Source organism: Rhinopithecus bieti, unplaced genomic scaffold (genome assembly GCF_001698545.2).
Source record: "Rhinopithecus bieti isolate Rb0 unplaced genomic scaffold, ASM169854v2 scaffold_34297, whole genome shotgun sequence".
Taxonomy (NCBI): Eukaryota; Metazoa; Chordata; class Mammalia; order Primates; family Cercopithecidae; genus Rhinopithecus; species Rhinopithecus bieti.
The window spans coordinates 91,282-104,086 of NW_016814629.1; the positions used below are offsets into that span (position 1 = coordinate 91,282).

Here is a 12,805-nt window from a genome sequence, read left to right on the forward strand (position 1 = left end):
GTGGAGAAAATGATGGTGTCTATTTAATAGGATTGTTGTTATAATTATGTGAGTTAAACTAATTAAAGAACTTAGAACATTCTTGACACTTAGTAAGCACTTAATAAATGTTGGATATGTTATTATAATTTTAATTTCCACATTACACAGGTATCTCATAATTGGAATTCATAGTTATATAATACTTAATTTTTTTTTTTTTTTTTTTTTGAGAAGTTCTTGCTCTGTCACCCAGGCTGGAGTGCAGTGGCAGGAACACAGCTCACTACAGTCTCAACCTCCTGGGCTCAAGCAAGGCTCCCATCTCAGCCTCCTCAGTGACTGGGACCATGGAGGTACATGCCACCACACTCAACTATTTTTCAGTTTTTTTTTTTTTAGAGCTAACTTCTTGTTATGTTGTCCAGGTTGGTCTCAAACTCCTGGGCTCAAGTAATCCTCCCACCTTGGCCTTCCTAAATGCCAGGATTACAGGTGAGCTGCCATGCCCAGTCCCAAATAGCTTTTATTTTTTTTATTTTTTGAGATGGAGTCTCACTCTGTCACCCAGGCTGGAGTGCAGTGGCGCAATCTCGGCTCATTTGCAAACTCCACCTCCCAGTTTCAAGCAATTCTCTTGCCTCATCCTCCCCAGTAGCTGGGATTACAGGCATACGCCACCACACCTGGCTAATTTTTGTGTTTTTAGTAGAGATGGGGTTTTGCCATGTTGGGCAGGCTGGTCTCAAACTCCTTATGTCAGGTGATCCACCCACCTCGGCTTCCCAGAGTACTGGGATTACAGGGTTGAGCCACCAAGCCCAGTCTCCAAATAGCTTTTAAATGACAGAATAAGGTAAATAATCTATTTTCTGACCCAAGTCCTTTTATGACTCCATTCCAATAAAATAGAAAATAAGACAATTTAAAATTTGTTATTTCTAATTGTGAAGTCACTTTTTGGCAAAATGCTCTGAGAATTAATATTTTTATTTGGTCTAGTAATGAAAAGTTATTTTTTGATGAGAAAAAAATGGTTATTTCCTTGTCTATTAATACAGTAGCCATGTCCTAGACTAGATATGCTTTAAGATCTTATGTGAAAGAATGAGAAATTATTATCAGGTTGGGTGTGGTGGCTCATGCCTGTAATCCCAGCACTTTGGGAAGCCGAGACGGGTGGATTACCTGAGGTCAGAAGTTTGAGACCAGCCTGACTAACATGACGAAACCCTGTCTCTACTAAAAATACAAAAATTAGCCGGGCATGGTATTGCATGCCTGTAATCCCAGCCACTTGGGAGGCTGAGGCAGGAGAATCTCTTGAATCCAGGAGGCACAGGTTGTGGTGAGTCGAGATCACACCATTGCACTCCAGCCTAGGCAATAATAGCAAAACACCATCTCAAAAAAGAAAAAAAAAAAAAAAAATTAAAAAATAGAAATGATTATTATCAATGTTTATATCTTTTATTTAAAAATTTACAGCTTCATCCTCATCTGCGATTTCTGTACACTGCCCATCAGTTATTGTAGCTGTTGTAGAAGGGAGAGGACTTGCCAGAGGTGAAATAGGAATGGCCAGTATTGATTTAAAAAACCCCCAAATTATACTATCCCAGTTTGCAGACAACACAACATATGCAAAGGTAAGTATTAATAATTCTAGAAAATGGCTGCTCTGTTAGGCAATATCTAGATTTTAAAGTCAGTGCCTTCCCAATTTGTTTACTTTTTGGTAGAATAAAGGTTATTCATTATTATGTCAATGTAAATACTCTGAATTAAAATAAAGTTGTCTTATATCTGATTTTATTTTTTAAATATATTTTGTCCAAAAGAATGTGCTTTACTGTTACTTGAATAAGCTATTGTTAGTATTAGTTTCTAAAAGTAACATCTTCAAATTAATAATTTCTGGATTTATTCCAAAGGTAATACATGTGATAATGTGGTATTGATCATAATCCTTAAAGACACAATCCCAAATGCCATAATCCCGATGTTCAAATCTTGAATGATCAAAATCCTTCATGCTGAAATCCTGAAAGCTTAATTCGAGGGAAGGGATTAATGCGTTTTTGGCTGTACACAAGATAGTTGCATCATGTTAGACGCATCATATTAGGCAGAACTACTACCTTGTTATTTTCTTTATTTGGAAATTAGGTATGGTTTAAGGAGATGCATAGGGGTCCCAAATTGGCAAGGGATGGACTTGTGGATTTAAGTATAGGTGGCAACTTGACTTCAGTAAAAAATCCCTAGTAAAGCATTATTTGGGCTGTGTCTGTGAGGTTGTTTCCAGAGATTAGTGTGTGAGTCTGAGCGGACTAGGTGGTGAAAATCTGCCCTCAGTGTTGGTGACCACTTTGCAATTGGCCAGGGCCCAGAGAGAGCAAATACGGAAGTTGAATTGGTCTCTCTCTGAGAGCTGGGACAGACTCTTCTGCTGCTGCCTTGGACATCAGAAATTTGACTCCACAGAAGTTCATTATCATAGCATTGACTGTGTATAAGCATTGCACGTATACATAAAAATGTTGAAATTTTTTTGATAAATGAAGACATGTCCTTTTTGTACATCATTTATTTGTGAAAGATAAAATTCATTTCTTGAAATCTCAGCTCTTCAGGCAACTGTGTATGTGGTGACCCACAGAAGTTTTTGATCTAGCTCATCAAAAGACTTAGATTGTCCCTGGTGGTATTTCAGATGACTGTATTTATGAAGCTTGGTGCAGACAATTACCAACCACAGTGATATGCATTTATACATTTTGCTTTTTGACTAATTTCTATGTTTTGACTAATTTTTTGTAAATACAGTTTGTCTGCTCATAACTGTTATTAAACCTGTGTGACTGTCGTTAGTACACTTAAGTGTTTATGCTTTCAAAAATATATGTTATTATTGCCTATTTTATTGTGTAAAGTGGTCTATGAATTGTTCTGTTGTGTTTTTGTTTCTCAAATAAATCCCCTTTTAAAATGCAATTCAATGTCTTTAAAATTGTTGTTGAAGTTATTTCTTCCAGAACTGTGTTTTTGGGATTTCAGTCTTTTGGTATTGGGATTTTGGGGATTTTTAGACTTTAAGGATTTTGCTCTTTTGGGATTTCGACATTCAGGATTATGCCTTTTGAGATTGTGTCTTTCAGGATTATGGCCCAAACCTGTCATAATGCTAACTCCAGAGGGTTATTTCCACTGAACTGTATTTGAACTGTATTTTTTCAGAGGTAAAGAAAACTAGTATCTTAGTTCAGTCATAATTTAGCCTCTTAACTTCTTGCCTTCACTTCTTATTTTGCCTTCATTTTATATCAGTCATCATTCATTTGATCCACTTGCCTATTGTCATGGGAATTTGCATGATCTATCAGGTAGAGATAGTTTGCTCCTAATTTCTATGTTATTTAACCCAATTATTATTTTATTTTATTTTTAAAAGGTCTTGCTCTTTTGCCTAGGCTGAAGTGCAGTGGCATGATCATGACTCACTGCAGCCTCCCACATCAGCCTCTTGAGTAGCAGGGACCACAGGCATGCACCACCACATACAGCTGATTTTTAAATTTTGTGTGTGTGTGTGTAGATGAGGTTGCTCTGTTACCCAAGCTAGTCTCAAACTCCTAGACCAAGTGATCCTGCCCCCTCAGAAGCTGAATTGCTCCTCGGGTTCCCAAAGTGCTAGAATTATAGGCATGAGCCATTGAGCCTAGTTAATTATTATTTTGAAGATGTGATCTAGTGTTTTATTTCTAGTGTTTCATTATTTTTTGATTCTCTTCCCTTAGTTCCTCTTTATGGTCCTCCAGTATGTAGACTTCCCTTTCCTAATAATTAATTTTTTATTATACTTAACAACCTTAATGATATTAGTATTGCATACTAACTTCATCTGTAGGTACTTTATACTTTTATACAATTTCAAAACAGTAGGAAAAATGTTTTTAAAAAACAGGAATGTTAGACAAATTGAGAATTTCTGTGTTTAGAATAGTTCTAAGAAATACACCTTATTTTATGAAAAGCTAAGGCATAAGGCAGATGTTTCTCATCTGTGTTTACGTACTTTTCAACACTTAATCTGTACCAGTGTGGCCATACTGATTGTATTGCCATAGTTACCCTTTTTTTTTTGAGACAGTGTCTCACTTTGTCACCCAGATTGAAGTGCAGTGGCACAGTCTTGACTCACTGCAACCTCTGCCTCCTGGGTTCAAGCAATTCTCCTGCCTCAGCCTCCCAAGTAGCTGGGATTACAGATGCACACCACCACGCCTGGTTAATTTTTGTATTTTTAGTGAGACAGGGTTTCACCATGTGGGCCAAGCTGGTTGTGAACTCCTGACCTCTAGAGATCCACTCACCTTGGCCTCCCAAAGTGCTGGGATTACAGGCGTGAGCCACCTTGCCCGGCCTATAGTTACCCTTATTGGATGTATTTATATTTTTCATGGAGATGGATAAAATACTAAGTATAAGTATTTATTTTAAAAAATTTTATTTTGGGAATACATATTTGAAAAGTTCAAATTAATTTTTGAACTTAGGCTGTTAGAAACTATTATAAGTAAAATATACCCTATTTTATGACAGTATTTTATATTAGTAGTTATATAGGAGATATATGTTTAACATACTACCATTAGAAATATGTACATATATATTTTGGTGGTGGTGGTGGTGGCGGTGGTGTTTGTCTGTTTGTTTTTGAGACAGATTTTCCCTCTGCCACATAGGCTGGAGTGCAATGGTGCCTGGTGCGATCTCAGCTCACTGCAACCTTTGCCTCCTGGGCTCAAACAATTCTCATGCCTCAGCCTCCTGAGTAGCTGGGATTACAGGCATGCACCACCATGCCTGGGTAATATTTGTATATATATTACTTACCCTTAACTACCTCCTACTTAATACTATATCTAATTATATTATAATAGTATATAAACTATATTTGTGTGTATTTTTTTTGAGTAGAGACAGGGTTCTCACACCTGGTTGGCCAGCGTGGGTCTCGAATCCTGCCTCAGTGATCTGTCACTCCAGCCTTCCCAAAGTGCTGGGTTAAGGTCTTGGCTAGAAACATATTTTAATTGAAATATATCATTAGGACAGTTATAATTTTGTGTATCTATGAATTAATTTTAAATACTTATCTCAGAAAAATATGAAACTTTTTTTGTTTCCTAAGCTTTATTTAAGAAATTATTCAAATGATTTCAGGTGATCACTAAACTTAAAATTTTGTCACCTTTGGAAATAATAATGTCAAATACTGCTTGTGCTGTGGGGAATTCCACCAAGTTGTTCACTCTGATCACAGAAAATTTCAAGGTAAGTGATGTTTACTGTTTGTAACATTCAAGATCTAACCACTTATTTATTTATTTTTTATTTTTTTATTTTTTTGAGATGGAGTTTCACTCTGTCACCCAGGCTGGAGTGCAATGGTGTGATCTCATCTCACTGCAACCTCCAGCTCCCGAGTTCGAGCGATTCTCCTGCCTCAGCTTCCCGCGTAGCTGGGACTACAGGTGTGTGTCACCACACCTGGCTAATTTTAGGATTTTTAGTAGAGATGGGATTTCACCATGTTGACCAGGCTAGTCTCAAACTCCTGACCTCAAGAGATCTGCCCGCCTCGGCCTCCCAAAGTGCTGGGATTACAGGCATGAGCCACTGTGCCCAGCCCTAATCACTTTATTTAAAATTTATTTAATAATATCATTATAAAGAACAATAATTTTAGTAACTTTATATTTAGTGTCCTAAAGTAGTCACTAAATACAAATCCTAATCTAAGGGACTGTTAATACAGATAATACAAATGATAGGGAATTTACTTATTTGATTTGGCACGCTTGATCTACTTTAAACAAAAGAAAAAATGTTTTAGGTAATAAGGAAGTTTCTCCCCGTATACAAGGGGCAGACCCATAGAGAAAGCATAGGTTTCCCTTTCACGTATTTTCCTGAAAACTACTTATTGTGCTGTCAGACTGGTTGAAATTGAAGTTCTTAGGAGACAGCACCTATCAGCAAGTACCTTTTTCTATAGGGAATTTAATTTGTATTGAAAATTGTTTCAGCTTCCCCTGGTGACATGTGCTGCCTTAGGATTAGCCTGCTACTCTAGTGTCCATCTGTAGGACTGTGGTGGATAACCACTGTGGAACCTTATCCAACAAGAATGTGTTGGTTCCAAACCAAGTAGACAGCATTGCAGTTGGAATAATTCCTTAGGAGTGCAAATTATTTTCAGAATATGATATATATATATATAATTTTGAGATGGAGTCTCGCTCTGTCGCCCGGGCTGGAGTGCAGTGGCCGGATCTCAGCTCACTGCAAGCTCCGCCCCCCGGGTTTACGCCATTCTCCTGCCTCAGCCTCCCGAGTAGCTGGGACTACAGGCGCCCACCACCTCCCTGGCTGGTTTTTTGTATTTTTTAGTAGAGACGGGGTTTCACCGGGTTGGCCAGGATGGTCTCGATTTCCTGACCTCATGATCCACCCATCTCGGCCTCCCAAAGAATATACTATATTTTGTTATGTTTGTAGACTTATCTTTTACTTTAACACATTTCGAACCAAGCTGAGGATTGGAGTCTAATGAGTTCCTTTCCCGTTCCTAATATATTCAGCATCTGCAGTTATATAAGATTTGTCATGGTGCTCTTAGAGATCCTGTATAGATGAGCTGCCTTTGACTCATTGCCAGAGACAGTCCCTATTCTAAATCTATTGTCTCTATTAGACAAATCACTTTATCTGTTCTTTTTCATTTATAACTTTATACTTCTTTTCATTATGCCTATTTATCCATACCTTTCCAACTTTCATGTTTTGTTGTTGTTGCTGTTGTTGTGATTAGGTCTTATAATTATTTTGGTTGTAAGTAACAGAAATCTAATGTAAACTACCTTATGCAAAAAAGGAAATGTATTGGCTTATGTAACTGGGAAGTCAATGGTTGAATAGATCCTGTTCCTACTGTCAAAGGTAAACAAAGCCAAACACTAGCTAAATATTTTAATCAGTAATATGCTCTTGCAACAGAGAAAAGAGTCCAGTGTGGACTGAATTGAACTTCAGTTTATACTGGGCATTTTAATGGGAGAATAAGGGAATAAGGAGGAGTAAGCACAAGCTCATTAGAGTCAGGGAAGTAAAAAATTATTACAACAAAAAGTAAGACTGGTTGCGGTGGCTCATGCCTGTAATCCCAGCACTTTCGGAGGCCAAGGCGGGTGGATCACGAGGTCAGGAGATCGAGACCATCCTGGCTAACATGGTGAAACCCCATCTCTACTAAAAATACAAAAAAATTAGCCAGGCCTGGTGGCATGCGCCTGTAGTCCCAGCCACTCGGGAAGCTGAGGCAGGAGAATCGCTTGAACCTGGGAGGCGGAGGTTGCAGCGAGCCGAGGTCCTGCCACTGCACTCCAGCCTGGGCAACGAGCAAGACTCCATCTCAAAAGAACAACAACAAAAAAATCTGGGTTTGCTGACTGGCACTTACCGAAGTTAGGCTCCTACTCTCCCACAGAGAATAGGAGACAGGGACACTATCTTTAGGTGTTAAGTGGAATACACAGTAAATTTTTTTTTTTTGGCAGCCTGAGTTTTCTTAGGCTGGCATTTTATGAGAGGCTAAGGTCATCCTAGGAATGTGACTTTGAGCAGTTAGAAACACTGTTAGTGTTTCGTTCATGTCTTTATAGGCCGGATGGAGGGTTAGTTGAGAAGAAGGCTCATAGTAGCCCAGGTAGAGTTTGGTCAAAGAGAGAATCTTTATCACTACTCTCATTCCCCATATCATCCTTTTTCTACTGCATATAGTTTACTTCTGTGAGATTTAAGAAGATGATTACTAATGGCTCAAGGCTGATGTCATCTCAGCTTAGCTAACCCAAAGGGAAAATAATTTCTTTATTCCAGTGTCCACGTATGATTTCCAGGGAAGGATGCTGACTGATCACGCTTTGTTCATTTTCTCACACGTTAGAGTAATCACTATTTCTTGGGGTAGATACAGTATGATTGACTAATCCTTTTGCTGTGGGATGCAGAATACTATGATAGCTAGGCCTTCCAGAATCACATGGAATGGGGGATAAGTCCTCCAAAGGCAAAAACAACATAATTTTGGTACATTTGAATAGTAAGGCAGTACAGCATAGTGCTTAAGAATAGAGAAGTCAGATTGTCCCAGTTTCAAATCTTGACTCTAAGTGACCTAGTACAAGACAGTTAGCTTCTTTGAGCTTCAGTTTTTTCATCAGTAAATTAGGAACAATAGGAGGTACCAACCTCCTAGAGAACTGATATTTTATATAGGGTAATCAGAGATGGCCTCATTGATAAGGTTACATTTGGGCAAAGTTCTGAATGGAGTGAGGGAGCAAGCCATGGAGGTATTTGTAAAAGTATTCTAAGCAGAGGGAAAATTCAGTATTATTATTATCATTATTACTATTATGACTACACTTACCATAAGAAGACCTTCATTAGCCAGGTGCAGTGACATGTGCCTATAGTCCCAGGTACTTGGGAGGCCAGGGTGAGAGGATCACTTGAGCCCAGTAATTCAAATCTAGCCTGGGCAACATAGTGAGACCCCACTCTTAAGAAAAAAAAAGACCTGCATTAAATCAAAAGCAATATGGTAGAAGAAAAATGGACTTCAAAGAAATCTAAATTTGAGTCTCAGCTTTGGCACAGATCAACTGTATAATATCAGAAAAGTTACTTGACTTTTCAGAATTTTATTTACATGAAAACCAAAGTTAATAAGATATGTCCCTACTTGGTCATGATATTTTTTTCACTCTTTTTTTTTCTGTTTTTTTTTTTTTTTGGAGCAGAGTCTTGCTCTGTCGCCCAGAGCTGGAGTGCAGTTGCCGGACTCTCAGCTCACTGCGAAGCTCCGCCTCCCGGGTTTACGGCCATTCGCGCGGGGCCTCACCTCCCGAGTAGCTGGGACTACAGGCGCCTGCCACCGGTCGCCCCGGCTAGTTTTTTGTATTTGTTAGTAAGAGACGGGGTCACCGTGTAGCCAGGATGCGCGATGTCGCCGTGACCGTCGGCTGATCCGCCCGTCTCGGCTCCCAAATGTGCTGGGATTAACAGGCTTGAGGCCACCGCGCCCGGCCTTTTTTCACTCTTAACAGCTCATATGTAGTCCATTGATATAATATTACCTTTTCTTAACCATTAGTTTTATTCAAAGGAGGTAAACCTTTTACTTAACAACTTGATGCTTTTTAAAAGTTCCATTATCAACTGGGTGCTGATGTCTCACACTGGTAATTCCAGCACTTTGGGAGGCCAATGTGGGAGAATCACTTGAGCCCAGGAGTTTGAGACTAGCCTGGGCAACATAGGGAGAACTTGTCTCTGCTTAAAAAAAAAAAAAAAAAGTAGCCAGATGTAATGGTGTGCCTGTAGTCCCAGCTACCTAGGGGAATGAAGCAAGCGATTACTTGTATCCTGGAGTTCAAATTTGTGGTGAGCTATGATCATGCTGCTGTACTCCAGCCTAGGCAACAGAGTGAGACCCTGTCTCAAAAAGATTATAATTTTCTCTTTGTTTTAAATAAATTCAATTCACTTTATGTAAATAGTATATCATAAATAGGTAGAATTGGTGTTTTCATCTTTTCACCTAGGACATTATAAGAATCTACCCTTTCTCAATTATAATAGACTATGGAAAGATGAATATAAAACTGTGAAAGGTTATTTCTATACAAAAAATTACTAAAAGGTATAGACTGTCATGTTTATTTTTATTATTGTATCTAACATATTCCATTAAATCTCATAAGAGTAAGGTCTAATAAGAGATACAAACTGTACTATAATTCACTTAGCAAGAATAATCATTCTTTTATATAAATAAGAAAAGTTCTTATGTAAATGTTGAAATTTTTATACAATATTTAAGTCACTTACCTAGTTACGAGCATGTGTTTAAGAAAGCAGTTTTGGGCAAGCACATGGCACTTCAAACTTTATTTTGAAATTAAAACTTCTTTTCAGAATGTTAATTTCACTACTATCCAAAGGAAATACTTCAATGAAACAAAAGGATTAGAGTACATTGAACAGTTATGCGTAGCAGAATTCAGCACTGTTCTAATGGAGGTTCAGTCCAAGTAAGTTATGTATTTATTTATTTTTTTACTAGCCCACAGCTACCAATATCATATCAAGTAAGTTATAACTTAAGGAAAGCAAATAAATCTCCAGTGTGAGTTCCACAAGGGCAGGGACTTTTGTCTGTTTTGTTCTCTGCTGCATTCCTACCACCTGGAAAATTCCCTGGTTCATAATACACAGTAATTATTGAAATAGTGAAATAGTTAACTAAAATTTATACACAAGGCATATATTGCTAACTTAATTTATATAGAATTTCTCCAAATTAGTCATAATCTATTGACCTAATTGTTGCTGCTCACTTTACTTTGGAGTGAAAAGCTCAAGTAGCTATAGTAAACTGGAAATGTGAGGGCATAGAAGCGAAACACAGGTAAAGCTGTGTACCTGTTTCTTCCTGTCTTTACTCCTAAAAGATTCAGCATGAGACAGAGAATGATATTTTTGGAACACATATTTCCTAAAACATACGAAATAGATGCTTTCTTTGAGCTAGGTTGGATTGCCTGTTTACTCAGTTAAATAACAATCATTCTCACTGAGATCATAACATACTTCTCTATACATTGAGACTTGATTCTACCATTAAAGTACCAGATTTTTCCAGGTTGGGCACAGTGACTCATGCCTGAAATCCCAGCACTTCGGGAGGTCAAGGAGTTTGAGACCAGCCTCAGCAACATGGCAAAACCCCATCTCTACCAAAAATACAAAAATTACCTGGATGTGGTGGTGCATGACTGTCATCCCAGCTACTTGGGAGGCTGAGGCAAGAGGATTGCTTGAGCCTGGGAGGTGGAGGTTGCAGTGAGCCGAGATCATGCCACTGCGCCTCAGCCTGGATGACAGAACCAGACCCTGTCTCAAAATAAATAAATAAAGTATCAGACATTCCCAACATTATCTGAATACTTAGAATGGTACATCAAAAATTGATGCAAATTACCTTTGATTGAATGTTACCTCCTAACACAGGATTTATCAGAATTTAAAGTCCCTTAAGTGTCAGACTTGAGCAAATTATTTATTTTCATTAATTTTATGATTTAGAGGTTATTTACCTAGTTTTCAAAATATGAAATACCTGGTTTACCTTTTCCTTTTGAGTTTAAGCAATGCTATGCAAATATTTATAATTTTTCTTAAATTAAGGGGAAATAGATAATTTTTTATATTAATGACTTATAGTGATGTATTATTGGTCATCTTTTAGGTATTACTGCCTTGCAGCTGTTGCAGCCTTGTTAAAATATGTTGAATTTATTCAAAATTCAGTATATGCACCAAAATCGCTGAAGATTTGTTTCCAGGGTAGTGAACAGACAGCCATGATAGATTCATCATCAGCCCAAAACCTTGAATTGTTAATTAATAATCAAGACAGTAGGTAAGATCATCCATTTTATTTCTTATAAAATATATCGGTATATTTTATTTTTTTTCTATAGTTACTTTAAAGTTGTGTTTTTTTGTTTGTTTGTTTGTTTGTTTTTAATTTTGAGATGGAGTTTCACTCTTGTTGCCCAGGCTGGAGTGCAGTCATGCGATCTTGGTTCACTGCAACCTCTGCCTCCCAGGTTCAAGCAATTCTTCTGTTTCAGCCTCCCAAGTAGCTGGGACTACAGGCATGTGCCACCACGCCTAGCTAATTTTTGTATTTTTAGTAGAGACAGGGTTTCACCATATTGGCCGGGCTGGTCTCGAATTCTGGATCTCAAATTATCCACCTGCCTTGGCCTCCCAAAGTGCTGGATTACAGCCATGAGCTACTGCTCTCAGCCTAAACTTCTTTAAATTATTTCATGGAGAATTGTATTTAAGAGGTAGGGTCTTGCTATTTTGTCCAGGCTGGTCTCAAACTCCTGGGCTCAAATGATTCTCCTGCCTCAGCCTCCAAAGCAGCTGAAACTATGGGCACAAACTGCCATGCCCAGCTAATGGTGGAGAAATATTGAATAAGCATGTTTTAAATCATTGTACTGTTATTGCTGAACTGGTCAGGTGTTTCACCAAAATCAAGTTTTAAAAAGACGTTTGTACTAAATAACAAAAAGCAACCCCATTCAGAACTGGGTAAAGGAACTTAATAGACATTATTTTCAAATGTCTATTAATAGACATTATTTACAAAGAAGGTAAATAAATGGCCAATAAGTAAGTACCTGAAAAGATGCTCAACTTTACTAGTCATTAGGGATCTGCAAATCAAAACCACAGTTAGATACGACTTCACATCCATTAGGTTATAGGTTAAAATTACTCTGTCTTTAACTTTCTATGATATCCTATGTTATCATAGCATAGAAAATCAATGACCAAGCCTGGTAGTTATTACAAAGTGTTTTATATTCAGTTTTACCTTGTCATGTTTCATAGTTTATTATTATTTGTCATTATCATTGTCAAACATTGTTTGACTTCCTGCTATGTATTAGGGATACAGATACTTAAATGATAGAATATCTGATCTCCAGCAGTTAGTATTATAGTTGAAAGGAACAACTGAGAAGTCTTTTCACAGACTTAAATGAAAGAATACTCAGGTTAAAAGATGGATATTCTACCTACTGAGCTATCTGAATAGCTGCAATGCTTCCATAGGCTTACTGCGTGTTCAGTGCAGTCTTACATCCATTGATTTCTATAACAAATGGGA

General features: G+C 37.8%; 1 protein-coding gene across 1 annotated transcript in view; it reads left to right on the plus strand.

Moving 5' to 3' along the window:
• MSH4 (mutS homolog 4) overlaps nucleotides 1-12,805 on the plus strand; it is a 122,669-nt gene that overhangs the window by 12,173 nt on the left and 97,691 nt on the right. Inside the window, exons 3-6 of the mRNA XM_017851591.1 lie at nucleotides 1,468-1,628; nucleotides 5,209-5,319; nucleotides 10,030-10,145; nucleotides 11,363-11,536. Of these exons, the coding sequence (XP_017707080.1) occupies nucleotides 1,468-1,628; nucleotides 5,209-5,319; nucleotides 10,030-10,145; nucleotides 11,363-11,536 (562 nt within the window). The remainder of the gene's footprint in view (nucleotides 1-1,467; nucleotides 1,629-5,208; nucleotides 5,320-10,029; nucleotides 10,146-11,362; nucleotides 11,537-12,805) is intronic.